The sequence below is a fragment of the Coturnix japonica genome, chromosome 3, assembly GCF_001577835.2.
Source record: "Coturnix japonica isolate 7356 chromosome 3, Coturnix japonica 2.1, whole genome shotgun sequence".
Classification (NCBI taxonomy): domain Eukaryota; kingdom Metazoa; phylum Chordata; class Aves; order Galliformes; family Phasianidae; genus Coturnix; species Coturnix japonica.
Window position 1 is genome coordinate 54,731,048 of NC_029518.1, and position 25,504 is coordinate 54,756,551.

At 38.0% G+C, this 25,504-nt stretch overlaps 1 protein-coding gene across 4 annotated transcripts in view; it reads right to left on the reverse strand.

Moving 5' to 3' along the window:
• Positions 1-25,504, reverse strand: part of NKAIN2 (sodium/potassium transporting ATPase interacting 2) — a 485,175-nt gene that overhangs the window by 21,500 nt on the left and 438,171 nt on the right. For all 4 annotated transcript variants that reach the window (XM_015858732.2, XM_015858731.2, XM_015858734.2 and 1 more), the window contains exon 5: positions 1,741-1,801. In XM_015858732.2, the coding sequence (XP_015714218.1) occupies positions 1,741-1,801 (61 nt within the window). The remainder of the gene's footprint in view (positions 1-1,740; positions 1,802-25,504) is intronic.

A 25,504-nucleotide genomic window follows, 5' to 3' on the forward strand; every position in this document is an offset into this window, starting at 1 on the left:
TGGTACCTCAAGTGGCCAAATCTTGTCTTAGAGTTATTGCCATATAGGGATAATGTAGTCACCATGAAGTTCCCTTTCACCATTTTCACTAACCAGGTTTCCAAAGCAGTGAGACCACACTACTTGTGGCTGTGCTGGGCTGAGTGGGGCTTTATCCCCATGTACCAGCAGGGCTCTGACAGGCTGACAGGTTGGCTCACTGGCAGGGAGGAGCAGCCTGGTGGAGGTGTGCTGACAAACTAATAAAGGCCTCAAAGCAAGCAAGACAACCACAAGAAAAGGTTCAAAGAAGCATGACAATCTGTGGCTTCTGAACAACAGGGAGCTCCCTCAGCTGTGAGCGGCATATTGGCCGCTGTGCTTTGCTGCCAGGAACACGTCTTACAGCCCACAGGAGAGATCTCCACACGCGCTTCAACTTCTGCGCCTGTTCAGCAAGCCAAGCTCCTAGTCCCTACCTTGCTTTTTACTTACATTGTTTCTCAAAGCGCTACAGAATACTAACAAAGATTTAAGTCCTCAGAAAAGAAGGCAGGATGGTAGTAAAAATGGATTTCACCTAGGGGTAAGGATTCATCATCTTCCAGCACTTAGCTGGAGATCAGGAAAATCACACATGGCTTGAGTCCATCCCTAAGAAATGAAAACACACTCAAAGTGCACCCTTGCTCCACACACTTGTCCCACATTCTTTTAACTCTTGTGTCTTCCTCACCTCCACAGATACACAGACAACTGAGAGGAGCATCATCTGAGAGACCTCCAAATAAGGTTTAGTTTCAGCGCTTAATATTCCCTCAACGGCTCACAGTGGCACTGTCTTGCCAATAGATTACAGGGTTTCAGCTGCTTTCAATACACAGCAGAACACACAAAGGAACCCCTGCCAGCCCTAGCAGTGCTCTCAGTCAAATAAAAGCCCTTTAGCTTCCTGTGCAAAACTCTCTCTAGGATTCATGTATATTTTATCAAAGTTACATGCAGCTCTGATACTTGCTTCTAAAGTGCTTCAGCATGAATCCCAAGATGTACTGAAACATTGCAGTGGTCCTTTTTAAAAAATAAAGGTTAGAGTAGGGAAAAAAATGAAATGGTTTGGCTCCACTGCATCTATTACGAGCAAATTCTGATCAACAGACTTACACTGATATAAATAAACAGAAGAAACACAAACACACATCTACATTAAAACAATTTTCTCCTTGTAATTGTACCCTCTGAGTAGCACAAAGAAAGAGAAACTCCACAGTTTCACCTCTCATAAATGAAGGTCCTGCAATGATCTAAAGCTATTTCTTGCCAGAAGTGTTTCTACAAGCCAACACAGAGGTCAACACAGAAGAGCTATACCCTCAGTAGAAGCCAATTACTGTGAAGATAGTTAACAGTCTGGAATAAGAAAAAAAAAAAAAGAAAGAAAAAAAAGAAAAAGGAAGAAAAGGTTGGGTTCGTCAACTGGGATTTTTTTGTGTGTGCATGTATCTTAAGATAAGCTGTGAGAAAAAGAAAAATTGCAACAATCTATTCAGGAGAAACAAGTGTGTGTTATTTTAAGCTGCGTTTCATGAGTCCTTTGTCTTCCAGGCATTTGGAAATTTTACATCAAGATAGATGGACAGAAAGCATGTTCTGGCTACAGAATAATAGGGAATTAGGTGGAAGTCAGCAAGAGCCAACATAGCAAAGGGGTGATTTAAAAAACAGAATTCATTTTGTATGTAATAAAGCTTTACTACTTACAGCTGTCCTCTTCTTCAGTAATACATTTCACAACATAACAGGCATAGATGAAACCTGCCAGCTGAAACAAAATGTGATAGTGTTAGATGTAAAGCAAATACCACAGAAAAACATGAGTTTGTTTTAGAAAAGCAGTAACAGAAACAACAGAAATAACAAAATTCACTAGACCATGTTTCATGATGTAATGATAATCTTTATAACGGTTACTTAAACCTAGGAGTGAGTTAATTTACTTATTTTATGTGACTTTTTGGAAATATTAATGAGTAATGAGTTGGCATTTAAAAAAAATGCAACACATTCCTCATTAAAGCTTCCAAAAATTGATCAAAATCTTCCCATCGCAGAAATATTTTTATTATTGAAAACCAGAAAACTAAATGGATGATCGGATGGATGGGAGTTGAACAGCTACAAATATAAATATTTATGCCAAAGTCAGATTTATTTGTCAACAAAACCTAACCCTCTTGCAGAACTCTGCTTTTTTAGCAGAACCTTGCCACCTAAACTTAGAGCAAAGTCGGTGCACTTATAAACCAATGTTATAATGATGTTTTATCACTTAGAATTAGGGCTGTGGATCTGACTCTGGGATGTGTTCCCATATCTCTAGTCACTCCGTGCCCAAAGACATATCTGCCAATTTGGGTAGGTCTGGATGGGTTTGCATCAGTATCTCATGTTGCTGCTGGCAAATTCATATCTTATTCCCTTCATTCCTCTCCTCAGAACATGCCCAGAGGTGAATTCTAAACAGAAATAACAGAATTTAAAGAAACTGAAAAGCTGGAGATGTGCTTGAGTACCATGGCAGATTGCTTGTCTGAAACCATCACCTGAAAAAACATAAACATAGGTAAAAAAAAAAAGAAAAAAAGACAAGCATCACACATGCTGTGGGACAAGTACAATGTGAGTCCTCTGCTAATCCTTCCAGCAAGTTCTGTTTGATGGTTGAGACGTTACAACTACACCAGATGCAACATAACAGCATGGTTTCCTTTACACGTAGGTCTGGAAAGCTTTCCCAACTGATTTACAAACAAACTGTTTTTCATCCTTCAGCTCATCACTGAAGTTTGCATGGTAGGAATTCAAATTAATTCAGGTTGTTTCAACTCCTTGCAGAGAAAAGTGAGCTGTGCTATTGTAATGTGTTGTTCCGTATAGTTCACTTGTATAGCTACAGACTCCACTGTAGACTTCTGGAATCAGCTCTTTATGTAGATCATAATAACATCTAAAAGCAGAGACTGGGCTCTCAGTGCGTATGGTGTAAAAATCATTGTCTGTGGCACAGGGAGATAACGATCTTAATTTCAGACAAGGTAATCTCTGGGTAGGACAGTCAAAAGAGTCTAAAGTCTGAGAGAAGGTCACGTGTTGTTATGTATGCTGATTAGAGTAAATGGATTTTTTAAAACGAATCCAAGGCACTTCTACAATCCCCGGAATATTCTGGGTTCTTAAAGCCATTAACATAAAATACACATGGGAAAAAAAATAAAAAAATGTTTCCTAGTGGTTTCATAGTAGAGGCTGAGACTATGCTTAATTTACTCCAGCTCTTACGCAGATCTTTTTATTTCTTTCAGCTTTTGTTGTAGAAGGCTCTCCATACATATCATAGAATCATAAAATCACCCAGGTTGGAAAAGAACTTGAAGATCATCAAGTCCAACAGCAGCCTAACCATAGTACCTTAACTCTAACAACCCTCGGCTAAATCATATCTCTGAGCACCACATCCAAACGGCTCTTAAACACATCCAGGGATGACAATTCCTCCCTGGGAAGCCTATTCCAGTATTTGACTACCCAATCTGTAAAGAAGTGTTTCCTAACATCCAACCTAAACTTGTCCTGGCACAACTTGAGGCCATTTCCCCTCATCCTGTCATTTGTCACCAGGGAGAAGAGACTTGCCCCACTCTCACTGTAAGCAGTGAATGAATATGAATGCTAGTTTCTAGCATCTGTATGTGTGAGATACAGCTAAAGAAAAGCAGAAATAAAATAATAAAAAAGCCAGTCCCAAGATTTTTCTAAAGAGATTGAGACTTGATTTGGAGACCACATTGCAGGGGTACAGATGTTGTCTACTAACTGCTTAGGCTCCTGTTGGGAGCCCTAAAGTGGCATTATAACAGAACTAAATCATTAATTTTGTCATTTATTATAAATCTACCTTATAGTGCTGCTGGGAAGATTTTACACCTGGGTAGAATGAAATATTCACTACCAGGCACTAAGAATGCAGCGTACCAAGAACAGTGGCATTCTGCTAATATCAGCGTTTCATCTCTGCTTTATTGGACTGTTCTTTCCTTTGGTTTCTTGGTTTCATGACAGGGCTAATTTAATCCACTGATTTATGCCCCACTGACTTCAATGACATTACATGAGGTTTAATCCAGCAAAGAATTAGGTCCAAAAAGGTTATTCATAAATGATTCTATTCTTGGGTGCAATCCTTGGCTTAATAGTTTCTCACTTTTTACAGACCATCACATCCAAAAAAGCTGAACAGCTGCATCTCTGCAACTGCAATGCTAGTTTTTCTTTCAATACTTTACTATCTTCTAAAACACTACAAGCTCATGTTATTAAGTAAACTTCTTTCACAAAGCACAGCAAACAAACTGTATCACAAACTACATTTAAAACTGATCTTTTAATTGTATTCAGTTGCATCTCTTAAATGTCTAGGGAGCTCCTTTGATATGTAAGTAAATCCTACAGCATTTTATCAGATGAGCTTGCTGATTAAAAGACTGCCTTAAAGCTAGAAATTGTTCTGTTCTAAATACAAATGGAAGTTTGTTTCCCTTGAGATAATCAAAGTTTTAAAATAAAGCTCCCCTTCTCCTATATCTATCCAAACCTTTGTTTGGTACAAATAATAATTGAAAAAAAATAATTTGAACACTGCATTTTTTTGGTGTGTTTTCTTCTCATTTTTCATTTTTTTTTTTTTTTTTTTTTTTTTTTCTTTTTTAGACCAATGTATTTATCAGTTCTGATTCAGTGGTAGACATTCAACATTAATCACCTAATTGCATTAGCAACAGGCTGCCCTTATGGGAAGTGACAATTTGACAATTCAGATTTGAAAGTGGAGGATTTTAGTATGACTGTGCTTGATGGACTGAGCCTGAGGTGACTACAGAGACCTTTGGGGTGGGGAACAGGAATGTGCTGTTCCCCAGTGGACTCAGGCTTCTGATGAGTAGAACTTACTGGAGAACACAACAGAGCTCTCATGGGGAAAAGTCAGATAAAATTGCTAATGCATTCTCATAGGGACAAAGGGCTCTCTCTAAACTTGCCACCTTTGTTATGGTGCGAGATGCTTTCCTTTGACCTTGTTACTGACCTAGTAAAAACACACCACAATTCACTTACGTACAGCACTAGATATGTAAAGTAAATTGCAAACAAATCACTGAATACACTTCTCCCCCAAGAGAAGATGAGAAAAAAAGACAAAAAAGAGGCTTGTCACAGCGCTTAATACATTCGTGGAAAGTCCTCAAACAGAGCAGTGCTGAATGCACTATAAGAATTATGCAGAACACAGCCTTCCTGATTCAGTATCTCAGGAGGATTTTTGTCTTTTATGAGAAGGCCGGGAATGAGTCCTTAGAGATAAAGAAGAGAAGAAGCCTGATCATTTTAAAACTAGGAAGACTATCTTAGAAACTAGTTTTCTTGCATCCTTTTCATATAAAAAAAAAATATCCCAGAACATATATTTATATATTAAGCAGGCTTTCTTTTACACATCATGTAGCAATAAAAATAAATAGATGTAATGAACAGAAGAATCCCAGACCCATCCAGATTAGGTGTCTACATCTGTCTCATTTACATTTTAATACTGTAGCATGGGCCTCCAGAGGAGAAGGAACTATTAACACTCCTGCTCATTTATACCTATAGTGATTAGAGAATTAATGTTTTTATGAATCTAATTTCCTGAAACTTTATAAAAAAAAAAAAATCGCTCTTTATTATTTTCCCTGATATATCCATGAATATACACTGCTTTATCTGAAAGTCACGCACAACCCATCCCAGCACAAGCTCCCCGGGTGCTGTTTGGATGGAACCTGATAACCATCTCTGTAGATGGAGTCAACTACACACTGATCTCAAAACTTTTAAAAAATCATTATTTTTCTCTCTATAAACACCTTGAGAAACCCATCATTCCTTCTGCCAAGGAACTATCAAGAAAAGCAACAGCTGAAAATTGTCTGTAATATAACAACTTTAATAAGATATAGCAGTGAGATTAATTACCAAATTGAGTTAGTGCATCTTATTCCATTATTATGGCTAGATGAAGCAAATGGAAAAAGCAGACTAAACATTCCCTACCTGAGCTAGCAGCTTCCTGTTACACTTAGCAAAACCTGAGTTTTCTGTGAGCGTACTTTCCAGGCTTGCCCAAAACATCAAGTGCTGTGATCAAACTTAATTAGAATCAGCATTGATCAAAATCCTGTCTTATTTTCTCTCAGCTCTTTTACAGAGATGAATTTTTTCTTGCTCTGCAAACAGTATCAGATTTGGGAAAAAGCTATTACATATTACGTATGATCTTCTCTCTTGGTCAATGCCTTTACCAATTTTAAAGCGATATCTAGATAGATGATTATTAGGAGCTATCTTTATTAAACTGGATGCCCGAAACAAAAGAATGACAGCAAGATAGAAACAACAATTAAAAGTAGTTAAGACCTGACTAAGACAAGGTGATTAGAAGTCTCAAGATGAAGACAATGACTTGTAACAGTTATAGAAACAGCCAGATATGGAACAGTTGACTTCACTGAATGAGAGTTCAAACTTAAGAAACACCAATTCATTACCTTTTCCTATGCAAAGCTATTACAGTATTTTCTGAAACAGCTGATGCTGAGGCACATGCATTTATTTTTTATTACTAAGATTTTTGTTTTCTTTTCTTCTGAATAATGCAAACACTTTGGCTTCAAGATCTTAGTGGGAAAAAACAATAACAACACCTCTTTAAAGCAATAACAGTATTACATAAAGTTTAATTTTGGTCCTGGAAACTTTATATTGCTGTGGTGATACATCTATGTGCAATTTAATAATATTTCTTAATCCTACAGGAGACTGTACACATGGAACCTTTAAGGAAGCTGTATTTTGTGAGCTGCTCTGAAAGGAATGCCTCCTGTTTTATTATGTTGGCCCACAACATCAGAGGCAGATGGTGGTATGACAATAGAGGCTGTTTTCCAACCAATATTCTGTTACACTTTGCTTCCATGTGACAGATGGCAGCAGAGGGGCAGTCTGACAAAACAGTGCCTGACATGAACTTAGATAGGTACATAAATATATATACACACATAAACACACACAAACATTATGAAGTAACTGAAGAACTGAAGAATTACTACATAAAAAACTTCCAGCATATTGATTCCCAGAAAAACCATACTCATCTGGCAGGAAGGGTGATGTGGAAGGCTTTCTTAGTATCTGTTGAATTAAGTCACTGCCATGGGGTTGTGATGTTGACCCCAGAAAAAACTCTTTTAAGCATATTTTCATTGCTTGCAGTACTGGCGAGCAAACATTTTTAGAATTTTATATAAAATTCAAGCTATGTTATATGGGAACTGCTGGGCAGAAGTACAGTTTATTTACACTTATGTTTACCATTTCCAGAACTCTGTCATTCCTCCAAGATTAGCATCCATCATAAGAGGGCCAAGGGATAACTACTGGTACCAGATCAGATTCCTGAAAGGGAGTGTAGACTATATTGCCTCATTGTCATCATTGCACAGAATTAATGGTCTATGTTCTACCTGGAAATAATCAATCATTGGTAAAGACAAGCACCTTTCTTAGGTGCAGTAAAATTATTTTAAAAAATTAAAATGGCAATGCCAAATTGCCACCATTGCAGATCAGCAAGTAATAAAATAAAAAAAACCAAAACCTATAACTTTGTATCCTTTGTAATGGTCAAATTATTTTTTACCTTTCTTAGTCTGAAAGCTGCCCAAGAGATTTTTGATCCCCTCCCCCCCAGGCAGGTACAATAAAATATGAATCATAAATACAGATACATTTGGACACATTGGAAAAACAGAAGTATGATAAAAATGTATTTGTTTCAACCAATGCATCATAATCTTTGTTATATCAGCTGTCTAGAAGGTACGTAGCATAAAGCCTTCCTTGATTTCTCAGTGGACTTCTCAATTTTCTGGAGATTTCCTTTTGAATAAGCATTTTAAGATCATTGTGAAGACCTGCTAGAATGCTTTTGTTTGAAATGCTGCTGGGTGCTTGAGAGCTGTTCTGTCTTGTTCAAGGCAACTGTTCCCTCAGCGTATTCCCTGGCATGTTTTTTCACCTGATGAATGGAAGAGACCACAGGGGCACTGAAAATCACAGTGCTGTGGCTTGTCAGATAAGAGCTGTGCAAGCCTTTAACAACAGCGGAAGGCAGGACATACTTACCTGTTTTGAAGCTATATTACAGATACTCAGCTTGACCTACATTTTCTGAAAGTTTAGCAAGACTTCACAGAAAATCTGACCTAAAACTTCCTGTAGATCTCTCCTACTCCTAGGTATTTCAGTCTGATTTATGCTTTTGATAACCACTCGATATTTGGCATTTTTCCACGATTTCATCTTGCTGTTAAAGAGAATGATGTGCTTCTTCCTGTTTCAGACATCAAACACAACCAAAAATGTAGGGGCTTCCAGCTTGTTTGAAATAGAAGCAGGGATCCTTTATTGCTGACCTCTGTGTTAAAAGAGCTGCAGGGCACTCCTCAGATTCAGGCTCAGCAATGAAATTTACATCCTTGCGCCGGACTTCGCTGGACTCCCTCAGGAAGCTGAAGCAGGCATGTCTTGAGGGGCGAGAGGGAGCCACGGCAATCCAACCTGTGCTAATCTCCAGATTACCACTTCAAGCAGCGGTAAGGCTAGGAAACGAGGAGAAAATCCTCCACTAGCCTCATTCAGTAGATACTGGACACACCTTCAGTGCACATTGCTCAGTGCAAGTTGAAGGCACTAATATTGCTTAAGTAGAACCTAACAAGCAATTTCTTTCCTGTTTTTTGTGGAGTTGTCTCCACCATCCCTTTTCTACCTTGAGTAGGGTTAAAAATATATTTGGTTACAAATATTTGTTTATTCTATCCAAACAGGTTATGGGAAGTCTGAAAACTGAAAAGTTCATTGCTGCTTCCTCTCTCTGTACAGCTCTACAAGCCAACTTGTCACTGTTAGAACAGAGCTCTGATTGTACAGGGGTCAACACTGCAGTGACTGTTGCTCGCATCAAAGTGATTTGGCCATTAGAGCCGTGTAGATTTGGAAAAAATCATCCCAGTTATTTTTCAAAACAAAGCCAGCTGCCTCTACATGTACAGCAACAGCAAAATAACAAAACAAAGAATGAAGACAAAACAAAGATACAAAGCAAAAGGCTTTAAAATACATTTCACGCTGACTATTCTGTTATTAATTGAAATAGATTATTAAAGCAAGAGTTTGTATGTGGGCTTTGCACTGAAGGTTTCATAGCAAGAAAACTTACTGGAAAAAACTTCAGACCTTTTTCCCTCCCTTGTCTTCTGGGAATTCATGGCAGTGGTTTAATCACCTGTCTTTGGTATCCGACTGCCTTTTGCAGCAGTAGCTTTTCCTATCATTACGTCTGTGTGTCACCTTCTACAGACATTCATAGGATTAAGGATAAGAAAAAACAGTTCCTTATGCTGAAGATCTAACAAAGCCACAGGCTGCTCACAGCACACCAAATGAATGCCAAGTATTTTAAATTGAACAGAATTATGAAACTGTTGGTTATCAATGCTACTCATTCTTTTGAGGGGCAGTCAGAAATATATATGTATATATTTCATGCATATATACATATATATGTATGCATTTCTGATGACTGTATAGATTGAATGGGGGAAATATTTTGGTGGTTCAACATAACTAAATTTATGATAAATTAGTGCTTCTGCTCAGTGAAAACTTGTCCCTTCTTGTTGAGACATGCATACAGCAAGCAAGCCTCAATGATGTGACCTTGGATCTAGGAAACAGAAGTGCTACGAGTGAGGAAACAATAAGAAGGGCAGTAATATGTTGCAAACACGTTGTGTCTGTCAGTTTCTCAAGACTGTGGCCCACCATGAAAACAGCATAGAAGTTCACCAGGGACACACAGATAATTTACTCTGGTTCATCACCATGTTAGAACAGTGCTGTCTCATAGATAGCAAAAGCCAGAACATTTTATTAGAGAGCTTTTACTGGAAAGAAAGACTGACTCTCTGACACTATTCATTTTCCCTGTGATGATCTATTGTTTATTTGAAGACTCTGAAAGTGGCTGCAGGCTCAGGAAGCTTCATGCCAACTTCAGCTCTACTTTGGCTTCATGGTGCTGGCCACTGCGTAACAGCCTAATGATGCTCTGGTCAAAGAGCTTCTGTGTTGGCCAGTGATGGCACTGCTGAGAAGGCAGAGTGATGTATGGTATGCAAAGTGCTCTGCTCAGCTGAAGCAGCTCTTCAGCAGCCTCAGCAGTCAAGTTAACTATTTTAACTTACAAAAAGAAAGGCAAATACTGCATATATTGTCATTCATTGCAAATGCTCTAGATAGTGTGATCTAGATGAAAATTTAAGTGATTTAAGTGATAAAACCTGAACAGTGATTGACTGTTAAAACACAATAATCATTCAAAAACCAAGTGGGAAACGTGGACCAGCAGTAGAGGAATAGACAGATCTCTTTGGCAGCACCATCAGCAGCACAGCAGCCAGGAAGGTGGTTAAATCAGAGGGAGACTTCTGCTTTACAGAGATCAGACAGGCAAAGTAGTACAAACATATCTTACCCAAATAGCTCCCTCAAGCCTTATGCTCTGGCATAAGGAATTAGAAGTATCTCAGTGAAAGAATAAAGCAGCCTACATAGTGGGACTCCACATCACTGCATCCACCTAGGATCTATACATTCAGCAAATGCACTGCTTAGTGCAAACATTTTGCTTTAGATGCACAATATAACAGCATCAAGTGTCGGGGGGGTTTCAAGGTCAATAATACCTCTTCCTGTGGCATCTAATGTTTAAAGTAACTGAACTCAGCTCAAGTTTCAGTACTATTTTTCCCTCACAGCATTAGCCTACTGCAGGCTTTTTCCACCTTTGTAATCTGTAATAAAAGATATTTCAGTTCTACCTTTTCCATTCAGCAAAATCAGCTAAGCAGGCTTCAAAAAGCAAAAAGCTAAAGTGCTTTCTGAAACCTTCCCTGCAAAAGGAGAACCACTGGAGAGTTTAAAGGAGTATGATGCAGTATAACAGCATGCAGTCTAGACTGGTATGAAAAAAGTTGACCCTCTAAGAGCCTCCAAACGGAAGGACAATTTGAATGCCATTGCCAAAGGAACCTTTTCCTTGACAGTCCTCCTGGTGAAGGGCAGGGAATCACTTCCTTGTTTATTCAGCATGAAAAATGGCAACCTCTTTGGCACAAATGAAACAGTTATAGTAAAGGTCCCAGTCACAGCCTGGGGGAGAAGATGATTCATGAATAAATTTTGTAGTATGCATGACCAAAAAAAGGTGATCCTTTTAGCTGAAGATTCCAGTAACATCATATCACATTAAGCATTTTGGGGGAATGATGAATTATAAAGAGAGAACATTCTCGGAAAGGCCGTGTCCTTAGAGTCTGTGCCTCATTGCAGAGAGTTAAGTGGATGAGTTATATCTGACAGTTTATGAACCTTGTTAATATAATGCAGTACCTGGGAGTGTGCCAGCTACAGTGATCAAGGAAGTCTAAATTAGACCTCTGCCATCGACAGACATCAGCTACCTGTTTAAAACTAAATGTTTTATCTGAACCAGTCACTTTCCTCATTATCCTCTAAAGCACTGATCTTCAGCTTGAAGCTCTGTTGCTCCATGTGGTTCACAGTAGCCAGCACACATCTCTTCCCTAAGTCTCAGTAAGAGTCTATTTAACATGCTGATAAAGAAGCTGCCCTGGTAGGAAGAGCACAAGTGACAGCAATAATTTGACATATTAGTCTCTCATATAAAAAAAAAAGAAAGGAGTGCTGTGGGTTTTTTAACCTATAAGTGTAAAGGCCACAGCTCTATCACCTACTCCAAACACAGGTAACTTGGGACCAGGGTGACCTTTGGCAACCTACCCAGCAGCAGATTGGGATGTCTCAGCCCCTGCAAAAGTGCTTAAGGAAAGGTGAGGGTGTTTTCTGCACCAGCAGAGAAGGACAGTCTCCACCCAGCCTGCACACTGGCAGTGGTCTGCAGAAAGAGAAAAAGGCCATAGTACTTTTCCTTCAGCTCTAGCAGCAGCACATGCAGTAGCCAACATGCTGGCACAACATCTGTGCTCCTTCTTTGTCAATGAAAATGTTCTTTCTTTCTCCTTGGTCCTAGAACTTCCCAACTTTGTGACACAGAGTAATAGCACTCCCTAGCACAAAACCCCAAATAGAGCAGTGGTTCCTTTTTCCTTTCTGAGTTCCATTTACAAAATTTGTAAAATCAATGTGATAAAGCCAATATCTCAACGGCACTGTAAGGTATCATTCATCTTTATAACTTCTGCTTTGAGTTTTTTGACAGAAAACATTAAAAATGCTACAGGAATGTATTTTATTTTACATTTATTATTAGAGTGCTTTGTGAAGAATAACAGTGATGTCTAAGTTTCTTATATTTAATACTTTTTTATATTGAAATATTTAAGTACTCCAGCTGCCCATATTGTCATACATTGTATGATATCTTTAGTTCTCATATAATAGAACCTTAGTACATAGAGATTTGGTGTTACTAACTTGAACAGATTCACTACATCGTTGAAAAATGAAAGACAGAATTATAACCTTTGAAGTGTCAGAGAAGAAATGGTTCTTAGATGTTTGGTGCTCCTTCACCTACAGTCCAGTGCCAAAAGTGAAAATCATGGCCTTGTTTCACCTGGTTTTATTGCCTTGGCAGAATAAACAGGAGGATACTTTAGTTGGCAAAACATAAGAGAACACAATATGACCCTGTTCAATGAGGTCCAGCTCACACAGCCATCTTTGAAGACAGCCAAGCTGTGTAAAAACACAAAGAATTGTATAAAACCAAACTGCATCATAACTCCTGAGAAATCTCCTTTAGTTTCTTATATATCCATAGAAAACTGACAAAGTTAATGTTTTTTAAAAGCTATTATATGTATAATAACTGAATTACACCATTTATAAATACTACCAACACAGCTCAATCTTCAGTTTCAGAGTTTTCATATAAAATGTTTATGATTCAGATCATTTTCAAGTATCCAGTTACATGATGCTAGTTATCAGCAAAGACATAACTACTAGGAAATATAAGAAAAGTGCTCCCCAAAATGAAAAATATTAATTGCAAGATAGTGTACTGGATAACTGATTAGAGAGAAATTAAACAGTACCTAAAGGCATTAGGAGTGTTCTCAGAGGAACAAGAAACATTGCCAGCAGACAAAGAGAAAGAGATTAGGTGCTCAGGTGCACACAAACATACTGAACTGCCCTTCATTCTTCATTGGTGCCTTAATGGTAAAGCATATGCAAATAAGAGAATAGTGGATTAGGACATACGCCCATCTAAGAGACGTTTAGTGCATGTTCTGTATCATTGGACACCTTCCATTGTCTACCCATATGCAAGGAACACTCCTCTTTGGACTTGTCCCTAGATAGTTTAGTCAAGCAAGAAGACATTCTGCTTCATCAAAAGTCATGCCAGAAGATTAATTTAATTACTTGAAAAGATTACATGATTGTCAGGTTGATAGCTAAGGATTACATCAGTATTGAATTATAATTATTTCTGAAACCATCCTACATTAAAGTATACACAAAACTAGGTGGCATAATGGAAAATGCAGCAATAATAGTAGAGAAAAAAGTCCTAGGCCACAAGGATATGCTCAAATACAGCACCCATAATCACAAGAAACAAAAGGAAAAAAAAAAAAATCCACTTACCCTTAGAAGACATCGAGTAAGTAGGAAACTCAAAGAAAACACCCTTGTCTCCAATGCCAATCCTTAAATAAGATCTGGGAAGGCATGGATCCTGTTTCAACCTCTTCTTGTCACTCAGGTAATATTGCATGCACCTGGTTCCCCTAGGTTAGCTCCGCCTTCTCAGCAGGTGCTAAATCACTGCTTCAAGGTGTGACTTCACATTTCCACTATATTTACCAACAAGCTGCACTCCTGGTATCATCATTTCTTTTGCCACTGTGGGGTCTGTTTTTCTATGTAACTTGTGAAGATAGAAAATAACAAAAAACCCCTTTCCCCCCCACCCCCTCAAAAAAAAAAAAAAAAAAATTAAAAAAATCAACCAACCAATCAAACAAACAAAAAAAAAATTATTTTAGTAATCTGGAATGTACTAAATCCAATAAAGTATCATTCTCAAATTCCTTGGAAGTACAAGATAAACTTGGAGACATCTCTCTGTTAAGAGCAGTGAAGGCAGGATCTGACAAAAAGCTGTTGATATGTATGGAAAAGCCTTGCTTTGAGCTGCAGAACACCGCTTTCCAGCTACTTTCTGTCTTCCACAGTGATAAAGATGACAACTGAAACAAACATGTACATACATTTCCTGCTGATATGAATCACTGTGAAAAGTTATTAGTCCTATAGTCCGCATTTACAGTAACCTAGTGACGCTTTTTTACCAAACCCTACTATTTGATTTATAAAGCAAATTTAAAAATTTCTTCTATGTTTATATCTTCACAAGTGAAAATAAATCACATGGAGCACACAAATATTTTTCTGAAGTAAATCTGACTTAGAAGCCCATTTTAAAACTGACAAAGGATTTTGAAGCTTATTAAACCATTAATATAATAAAATAATAATACCATTAGACATAGTATGTGAATTATCCTTGAGAGTGAGATTTTGGATCTTTCAACAAACTTCAACTTTTATAAACATTAGATACATATTTCATTTTAAACTAGGCACTGATTTTAGCCTACTTGATAGAAGAGAATGCAAAGTGATAGCTGTATTTTATAAAAAACAAACTCAAGAAACTTTCAGTTAAATCATAAAGTTCTTGATAATTCCCACTAATCAGGTAGGTGAATAGACCATCGAACTCTTCACTACAGAGGTAAACAATTGCTTCTTAATAGCTCCATTCCTATTATGCTTTATTACTCTGTTAAATGTCACGCATATCATAGGTAAGGTTGTTGTAACTGAAGATATGCATTAGTACATTGTTTGATCTAAGATTCAAAATGAAATACCTTATCTTTGTAAGGCTCTTGTTACAGACAAATTCTAGACATGGTATTAGTGGATAATAAATCATAAATCTGAAAATAATGCAAGTGTGCAGCAGGTGTAATATATTTGATATGCAAGTCCAGTGGATGGGCAGAGACACTGCAGAATAAATTTGCAGTTAGAGGAAAAGCAAATTGAATCTGAAAAAAGCATATTATGGCAAGACAAATGACGAGCATTTAGAGTATCGAAACATTTAGCAAACAGGGACTGGAGTGACAGCAGGCCTTATTATAGATAAAATATACCTTTTGCAAAGTTTGACATATGGATGCACTACCCAAATAAAGTAGATTCTTTGCTTGAATGTCTACAAACCAGAACTGATCTTGGTCCAATGAGAATGTCTGTATTTGCAAAAAATCTGAAGCAGATCAGATACATTATTAATACTGAATAAACAGGTTAAAATTAAAGATGAATATATAAACAGACTCCACACACAGAATTTGCTGGAGAAAAATCCTAATATTTTCAGAGGTGCTACAGGTTGTGTCTAAATGACCAGTTTGACTAAGCTCCTGTCATCTTGAGGTCTTGGTTCATTCTCTTAAGTGGCTGATGCTTTGCATGAAGAAGCACAGGCTTCTGTTCACATTTTCAGGGGCTTGCTGTTCCCCTGCAGCAAATTTGTAAATGCAGGTGGCTGCTTCTGTGCCCAGAAAGACTGAATGCTCATGAATTTCTTGTGAAAAGTTTGCAAAACTGCTACCAAATCCATAATTCCATGCAAGGGGTTTAATATGTGCCGGATGAGCAGGTACTTGTCCCTGAATTTCACAATAATCTTCAGCCTGCAGTGAGCAAAGGAAAGACATGGAGGTACTGGAGCAGGTCCAGAGAAGGGCAATGAGGCTCATGAAGGGCTTGGAGAATCAATCCTACGAGGAGAGGCTAAGGAAGCTGGGGCTGTTTCATCTGCAGAAAAGGAGGCTGAGGGGAGACCTTATCGCCCTCTTCCAGTACCTGAAAAGTACTTACAGTGAGATTGGGGCAAGTCTCTTCTCACTGGTGACAAGTGACAGGACGAGGGGAAATGGCCTCAAGTTGTGCCAGGGCAAGTTTAGATTGGATATTACGAAATGCTTCTTTACAGTTAAGTACTGGAATAGGCTCCCCAGGGAGGTGGAGCCATCCCTGAATGTGTTTAAGAGCCGTTTGGATGTGGTGCTCAGGGATATGATTTAGCAGAGGGTTTTTAGAGTTAGGGTAAGTTAGGGTACTATGGTTAGGCTGTGGTTGGCCTTGATGATCTTCAAGGTCTTTTCCAACCTGGATAATTCTATGATTCTATGATTCTAATTTATCCATGAAGGAAGAGCTTAAGACTGGGCAGCAAAGAAATGTGAAATTTCAATCGTATTCAGACATGTTAATTGGATGACCTATGAAGATACCTATTTTACGTGAAGGATGGCAATTAGCAAAAAGCTTTCTTTGGGATCCTTGCATTCCTCATCTTGATCATTTGATCAAGCCATTTTATTCAACCGCAAAATAGAGGATCCCATTCATCTTCTGATTTGAATTTGACAGAGTCATCCTAACAATCCCATGTACTTTTTACAAGTTCCTCTTAGCTTTACTTTTAGGTTATTATATTTCTGTACCAATAACAATGGTCCCTGTGATGGTATTTTTTTTGTCTTTATTCTTATATTGATTTACTTGATCTTGAGGTCTGACTGAGTCCAGTAACAATGAAGACAACTTCATTGTCCTTGCTGCTAACTCACTCAGGCACAGTGTTTCAGTATTGAGGTTCTTCCTTGATAACAGTTTAGGATCCATATCTGCAACTTTCAAATGCACAGTTTCCCTGTCTATAACTTCTTCACACTGATCTTGCTTCTCACCGTTTTTTTTCTCAAATTTATCCATCATATTCTGAAGACCATCTGTTCTGTTTCCTGCTATCAAGAAGCAAAAAATCAGGTCAAGGAGTGTCTATTATCTATTGACTTTCTGTGCCATTTCCAACAACTCATTTTTTACTGCGGATAACCACTATATCACATATGGAAAGATGTAACCTAATCATAATTGTAATGTAATGTTGAATCACCATCAGCATTTTCTGTAAACATTAACATAACATATTGTTTGAATGTACTGATTTTGATGTGCATACCTACTTTGAAATGTTTTCCAGTTACATCTTGTTTATCATTAACTATATACTTGCAAAACCAGCAAGATAATACAAAGGGAATCTCTGTGCTTTGAGAGGGATTCATGCAATACCAATGTATGGATGTTTATTATAAGAGATAATATTCTTTATAGCTTCTCCCTTCTTTGTGACACAGAAGATCGGTTATGACAGAAAAGTCAGACCTCGGTTTTGCCCTCAAGTTTTATTTGCTCAGCAGCTTCTGGAAATTTTCATCTCCAGAATCATGAAAATAATTAATGACAATTATAATTTTCTTCCTTTTTCTCCATGAATATGAAAACTAATGTTCACCAAGTTTCTCCAAGTATCTCAAGTGAAAAAAATCTTCCCACCTACTTTAGACATCTAAATTATCTAAATCAGGGCTGAATCACTCTAGAATTCACTGTGTTTTCTCTTAGCTAAGGAATAAGTTCCTTTCTGCTTAGTTTAGACTAGCTACAAAGTTTCAGATAGCTGATGTTTGGTGATTTGAGGTGAATCTTTATCTAGAGCAAAGTAAGAAGGCTAAGAGAAAGTTTATGAAAATGACTGGAAGTCTGGAGAATATAAGCAGCTCACAAATCGGGATGAGATTAAGCACTTTACCTAAGCAAAGGAGATTAAACTTCACCACAAACTACAAAAAGAGGAAGTAAACTTGCAAATGACAGGACACTGCATTTTATTGGACATATATACTGTAAACCTCTGGACTAGAAGCTAAAATTTAGGCATGGAAGAGACTAAATTTAAATAAGGATTTTGGTGAATTTTCCATTGTATGTCATTTAAAATCAAGATGAAATGCATTTTTAATTTTATTTCGAACAGCAATTAGTTCAGAGAACCTCTATGGCCTGTAGGAGGTCAGACTAGGTAATTATGCATTTTGTTATGGCTTCGTGATTTGTAACTCTAAGATGGTTGATATGCAACATTTTTATTAAATAGTAGTGCTTGTGAAAGAAATCAATTCTACAAATGGAGAAAGTAAGCACTTTGCTTTAGTGGAAGAGTCACAGAGAATCTTCCAGCAACAGTATAGAATTTGCTATTAGTATCTAGCTCACCCTGGTACAGTGGAGTACAATTACATTCAACAGTATTATGATTTCTTTCACTGTTTCCTTCATGAGTAAATTACCTTCAATTTGCACATGCAATAATGATTAGTATGGTACCTATTACACCATTATTACCTCACCTAATTCACTACATATGTAATTTGCATTGCTATTTATATAAGCGCTAACTTAAATCCAGTGAATCCTGGAAGAGAAGTAACCAGCTTACTCCAGATCTTAGTTTAGTATTTAACACAAAAATATGAAGAAAGAAGGCACATCTCAAACGCTTCAAACATTATATCAGGAATTGCATCTCCAGAAAAAAAAATATATACCTTTGAAACAAAATACATAGAATTTTAAGAATGTAAAGAGCATTTGGGAATAGGGTAAAAGCAAGAAAAGAGAACACGTCACATGTCACCTTGACTCCTTCTTTCTCTTCTTCCTTTTCCTTTCACTTTTATTTTTTTATTTTTATTTTATTTTTTTTCTGACTCTTCTATTCTGGAGAATGTTGTGAAGTCATAAGAAATGTGCAAAGAGACAAAATTTCAAAATAAGCACTGTGCTGCTGGCAGGAGGTTGCCTGAGGCAAACACAGCTCATGTCTGCAGATCACCACCCAGCCATGAATCCAGTCACTCGCTTTTGTGAAATGATCAGGTGTAGGCACTAGAGACTGTGAGAAAACTGAGGCTGCACACCACAGGTAGGGAGTATCAGCATGTAGCCTTCATGGAACATATTAAAAGAAGTGAACTATAGAGATAGCAATGACAGGAAACTGTACACTGGCATAAATCAAAGGTCTTATGGAATACGGACACACTAATGAAGCAGAGGCACTGTGCTGCCTAAAGAACTGGAAATACTTTATCTTCATAAAACAGAGTACATTCACAGGACTCAGGTAATTAATGATGCAGGGAGAGATACTTTGACTACGTCTACACTGCTAAAAAGGAAAGGGCCAAGGGCCAATCTCTGGTTTCAAGGCCAAATCATGTAGACTGCCTATTGCCCATACTGCTTGGGCACATCTCCAGTGCAAGGATAGTGTGAAGACTGCAGTACTTCACCGAACCCCCTATCAACCCCTATCCACTGGGTTTTACTGCTTCCAAGGCACTGCTGTCTTCTCTGCTCACTTTTTTACAGTTCAAAGTGTCTGAAACAACGAGGGCTGTGTCACTGCCCAGCAGAGAGAATCTCTCTGTTCTAGTACACTGTTGCTGTACCATAAAAGCTATGCCACATCATACTCATCTAGTATTTTCCTCACAGTGAAGGTGACAAGGCAGAGAAGAGACAGTAGAAAACATTTTTGTTTGACACTGATGTCTGCATAGAGACATCCCCTTGATTTTGTCTTTAACTCTGCAAACTGCTCCTGGACATAAAACTCAGAATGGATTATGTTTCTTGATTAGGGCCTGAGGGGTTACATAAGGGTAGGAAACACCTGGGACAACACTGGGAACCTCTGTAAGCCTGAGGCAGATAAATGTTGTGCAGACTCACCCATTTAACTTCTCATAAAAGTTCTCAGAAAAGAATGATATGCTAAAATGTTAGCATGACCTACAGCATGTTGGGTGAAAATGCTTGTGGGAGTGCAGCAAAATATAAGTATGTAAATTAGCAACAGCCCAGTGCTTGAATTTCTCACTGGACCTCTCTTATTAAGAAGATAGAAGTAACCTCTGAGGATGCCCCCTTTTTAGGCCTTTCCACAGCTATGATCCAAAGAGTTGCTGCTATACTCAAAACACACAGTTAAAGTGATTATTATTCTGCAAATCTCCAGACTTAAAGTAGTGTTTACTTCCCACAGACAACCTTGGTGAGATTAAAGGCCTACTGAATATTAACAAAATGAGTACAAATAATTGCTGTTCAACTTGGACCAGTCTGACAGATGAAGTGCTGTTTCCCTTAGCATTTTTTCTACTGGCCATGTTTACGGTTTGCCTTTCATCTGTAGGAGAATGCACTCTTTCTTTTAGTTGGAAGATAGCATTTACATCCATCTAGTTGTGAGAGTTGTTCATTTCTATGGTGCATAAAACAGATAGTACTTCTTATTAACCCCAGCGTCTCCTCTGCGTCTTTCTTACAGAGATTATAAGACCATTCCATTCGGGTAACCCTCCCCATCTTTTCCACCTACCTTTAAACTGGGATGAAAACTGGCAAAACTACTTGCTATTTTTGTTCTGTTTAAAAGTTCTTCCACACATGCACCTGTGAGTACACACATACAAATGAGATAGAACCTGATGCAAAGGGACAGGCCGCACTTGTTGCTCCATTCTTCCAGTTTACAATTTCTACTTACAGGAAATATATTTTCCTCTTCAGACTAACCACAGTGAAAAAGATTTTATGGGAAATGCAGTCTGACAACATTTGATCATCGCTCTTTAAAGGCTCTGATTTCATGGTACAACAATACTGAAAATTAATGTCATTTGGGGTTTATGTCCAGATGTCCAGCTGTAGTTTAATACCTATTTAAATAAATACTAAAGTCAAAGAAAGCTCAGTAGGGACACCTGCATCAAGAAGAATGCTTCCTTCTGTTCCTTCTTAATCTTTCTGACCTCACTACAAGAAGGAAAAAGAAAAAAAAAAAAAAAAAAAGGATGTGACATAAGTATTTTATGTCACTGAAGGCGTGTACTACAGATTAACTATAGTAAAACCAGCCTAGTACAACCTGGTCTGTACATAGCATTATTTATCAGTTTCTCTATCAGAACTGATGGATCTGAACTGTCATTCTTCGAAATTTTTCTCCCCTGTCTATGTAAACCAAAGCATTTATGAGGTTACAGAGCATAACTTTATTATGTCTCTTTTCCTGTGGAGAATGTGAAATACAGCAAGATGAAATGGTTGACCAGAAGTTCACTGAGTCACCCTGTTCCGAATGGGATTTAGGAGTACAGGCTCTAATCCTGGTTTAGTAACTGAATTTCTGTGTAATTTCAGGTAGAAATAAAATTTACCTCCCAGACAACACTTAATTCATCAAACCAGGAGGAAAAGAAACTCTTCTCAGAAGAAACTTGCAACTTAAACAAATGCTTCAGCAGATGTATGTATCCACTGTTTGACCAAGACACTTTCCACACACACCCCCAAATCTGCAGCAACTTTTTCTCATGCAGGTTTAAGCTTCCAGCACTAACCTTCACCAATACTTTTATTAGCACACACACAGTTCTCCTGATAATATCACAGGGTTAAGGCTTCAGTCATCACAGTCCCTACACTCTCTGTGTTATCTTTGTTCTATAACCAGCATTTCCAGGACAAAGGAAAAACAACAACAACAACAACAGAAAAAAAACAGTCACTTTTCTGTCCTGTTAATAACTGTTTTTTTCCCCCCAGTCCCATTCTTCTCACATTCTGATACTCTTTCCTGATAAATCATATATCCTATGGGTGTATCAACTTCATTTCTGCTCTTAAAGGCATCATACTAAGTCTATGTACTAAAATAAACATATTTAAAAAAAACACTTGGCTTAATTTTAAAACACCTACGCAGCAGCCTGAACAGTTTTTTGGTTTTTTTTTTTTCACCTTGTCTCAAGGCATCACAGGCATTTTCCTGGCAGTCTTACATATTTAGGTTTCTTCCTCATTTTGTGCTAAGCTGTTGTTTGATAAGGTTCAGCTGGGGAAATTCATTCCTCCCAGGACCCAGTCAGGTTTTTACATCAATTAAGCTAATTGACAGAAGGTTTAACACATTTCTTAATTATGACTGCAAATCCATTCTTGGAAAAAACCCCAAAGCACAGGAGAGAGAAAAAAAAAAAAAAAAAGAAGAGAGAGAGAGAGAGAGAGAAACAAACCTTTTTATAGTAAAATAATATTGGAAACATTTAAGGTAAAACTCCAGGAAAATGTTTACTACCAAATTTCTACCTCACTATGGCTGAAATTGCTCTCTCTCAGTAGGAAAATCTATGCCACATGAATATGATCACCTTAGGTACAATTATTAAAAGACAAATAATCAGAGAGTAGGAGAGAGTAAAGTCATATATGATGCCAGATAACCAATAACCAACTATCAATCTAGTACATACATACACAGTAGTTTGATATATAGCTATCATATAAACTTCCTATTCTCAGTCCTCCAGTTTCTCTGTCATTCAGCCTTTGTTTCTTTGTGCTCTGTGATGCTGTTTTAAGGCGACAATAAAAGACAGTTCAATACTCTTTAAAATAACATGCAGTCATGAAATATCTTCAGAAAAGAAACCCCTAGGGGAGATATTTAACCTCAGTCTTTGCTAGTGTTTCCGAACATCTGGTCACCCTACTTGATAAACACGCTAGCGGTGTTAGGGTTTTTTGAATGTCTGTGCTGATAAAAACAAACAGGTTAGTGAATAAGAGCCCTTAGGGAGAAAATGTTTAAAGCAGTACAGAAGAACTAAATACATAAATCCACTGGACATATTTTCCGCGTAGTACATTAGAAATCAACACTCTATTATTTAACATGGCTCCAGTGGAGTTGGAATCAGTGTTAAACTGCAGCAATACTTTAAATAATTTCAGTATGTTACAGTTTTTGCGTAATGTGTGAATACCATGAAGAAGGCCACGACATTTTTAAATGCATATGGTGGTCTCAATCCATTTGTCAAAATGCCATTTCTCTTTCTAGCAATAACCTGACACCATGGTCTCCTCTCTTTAGCGTGTGTAGCATGTTCCATATCTTTATTGTTGACAGCTTTTCCCCATGACTTCCCTTAAAGATGTCACAGGAAGCATTTCTTTCCTTTCAAGCTCTTAATTTTGAATACTGACAAAGAGGAATTTTTTTTCCTTCAGAATTAAAGCCCAACACAGCAATGTCTAATTTAGGGTACAATATGACCTTTCTGTTGCTCCTCGCAGGTCTTCTAGTTTGACTGTGAATTGTCTTCGGGAGGGAACAAACAGGGGGCACTGTGCTTTGCTTCCTGTTAGCCAAGGATGCCTTAGGGGTTTCCAGGATGGCATAAACCAAGAGAGAGGCTGTGGGCTCTGCATACACCATGTTGGCTTTGGTCTAGACTCATTCAGTGCAATTGCATCTGCAGAGAGCTACAGCTCCTCTTTAAATATCCAGTAGAAATACCTTCTCTCTGTGATGACAGGAAATCTCCCTCATGCAGAGCTTGCTGAATGACAAAACAGCCCTTTCACAACTCTTCTCTGTATTGGTTCCAGTCCAGATACTTGTTTGCTTTTTTTCCCCTTAGCAGTTCTAATTTTTCTGATCCTCAGCACATGTTTTCTTCAGCAGAAAGGCATTATTTTCTCCTAGACCAAGTGTGTTAACTTTTGGAGACTGACAAGAAGGAAGGAAAGAGTGGAGGGGGATGGTAGTAGCAACTCTGTTCCTTGTGTGACTGTAAATACTTTTCTTTCTGTTTCATTGCGAACAGAAATGCAAAGCAGCGCTGAGGCCAAAGAGGAGTATGGGAAGGAAGGGGCAGGGCTGCAAATTCGAATATGCTTCATTCATCTTCATCTATTGGCTTGATCTTCCCTTTTCCTGGAGTGCTACTTCTATATCTTCAACTCACAGAACATTATATATTCAAAGAACGAATACAAGCATAATACAGAGTCTGTCTTGATTATGGTCTCTATTCATCCCCCATCATCCTGGCTCCACAGTAAAGATGAGTTACGGGAGACAGAAGCTGGACAGAAACAGGCTTACTATGATTATGCTCCATGTATCTTCGCTCCAGTACTTTCCAGGTCCCAGTGCTGTCTGACTTGGAGAATTACTCTGAGTACAAGAATTGTGCGTATATATGAAAGCCAACAGTGGGAGACAGGAGTAGGTTCCTAGTGTAGTAGTACTGGGAGTATGGGGCCAACCTAAGAAAAAGCCAGGTTATCACTGTGCTAAAAGTTTCTCATGAGGTTATGTAATATTATTGTCTTGATGAACACATAAAATTCCTTCTTTGTTGTTAGATGGGCATATACATGCAGAATTGCTTCCTGGATCAGGTCCACCTCTTAAACTTGTCATCCACTTGGAGTTGGAACTACAATATTTGATAAGTGTGAGCAGTATGTCTACTGTCTCTCACAATTTCAGGTTTGTCACCTCTACCTATACTGTTTCAGATGTTTTGCTGGAGGAAGCGAAGAAAGTCTTAAAAAGCTCTCCTGATGATAATTTGTTTGCCCTACTTTATCTACTCTGCTTCTGTATTTAGCAGAGAAGCACTGCGCTTCCTCTATATAGGCTGCTATAAAATTAATGCTTCCTATTTATTTCCAAGGAAACTACAATACGAAGACACAAAGATCACAATAGCACTTTTTGATAGAGAAAATTATCTGCTACAAAACATTATTCTTTGACAAGGTCACCACCATTAGCTCTTCATTTTCACCAGCTCTAAACAAGAGCCTTCATGCTGCGCTCGTAAAAATATGCACCACTGAAGGTGACTCACTGTTGTCAGCATTACTGAAATACACCATCCACCATCTCATTGTGATCACATCCACTGCATATTCTCCACCAACATTCACCAAGTGTCGATGAATGTCAGTGGGTGCCATGTTTTCTATGTGTCTTTGTTTTATATGCTCTTCCACGTCGAACATCATTTTTTCAGACTGCCCCTCTGCTTCCATCAGCTGCATGGCAATAAATGTAATGAGATTGATGGGAAGGTTCAACCTCTACTGCCATACTACCAACATCTGTCTCTGATGTTGTGGGCCAACATAATAAAATAGGAGGCATTACTTCCAGAGCAGCCCTCATATATCTTTTTCGCTGCAATTTAAACATAAGAACTACAATAATTAATGAAAAGTTTATTCACTAACCTTTCCAGTGTTCACTTATGAAACATGAATTTTCTAAGCAAGTGGGATGGGGGAGTCCTGGGTTCTAGTCTTGGTCTGAAGAAAAATGCTGTGACAGGCATTGGGTGTAATCCCGGACTCTAGCTGGGTTCAGGCTCATGACTTGTGGTTCAGACATAGCTACCTTCATGCTCATTGCAGTCTTCTTGCATTCACCTTTACTAAGTACTGGAATTGCGAAGTA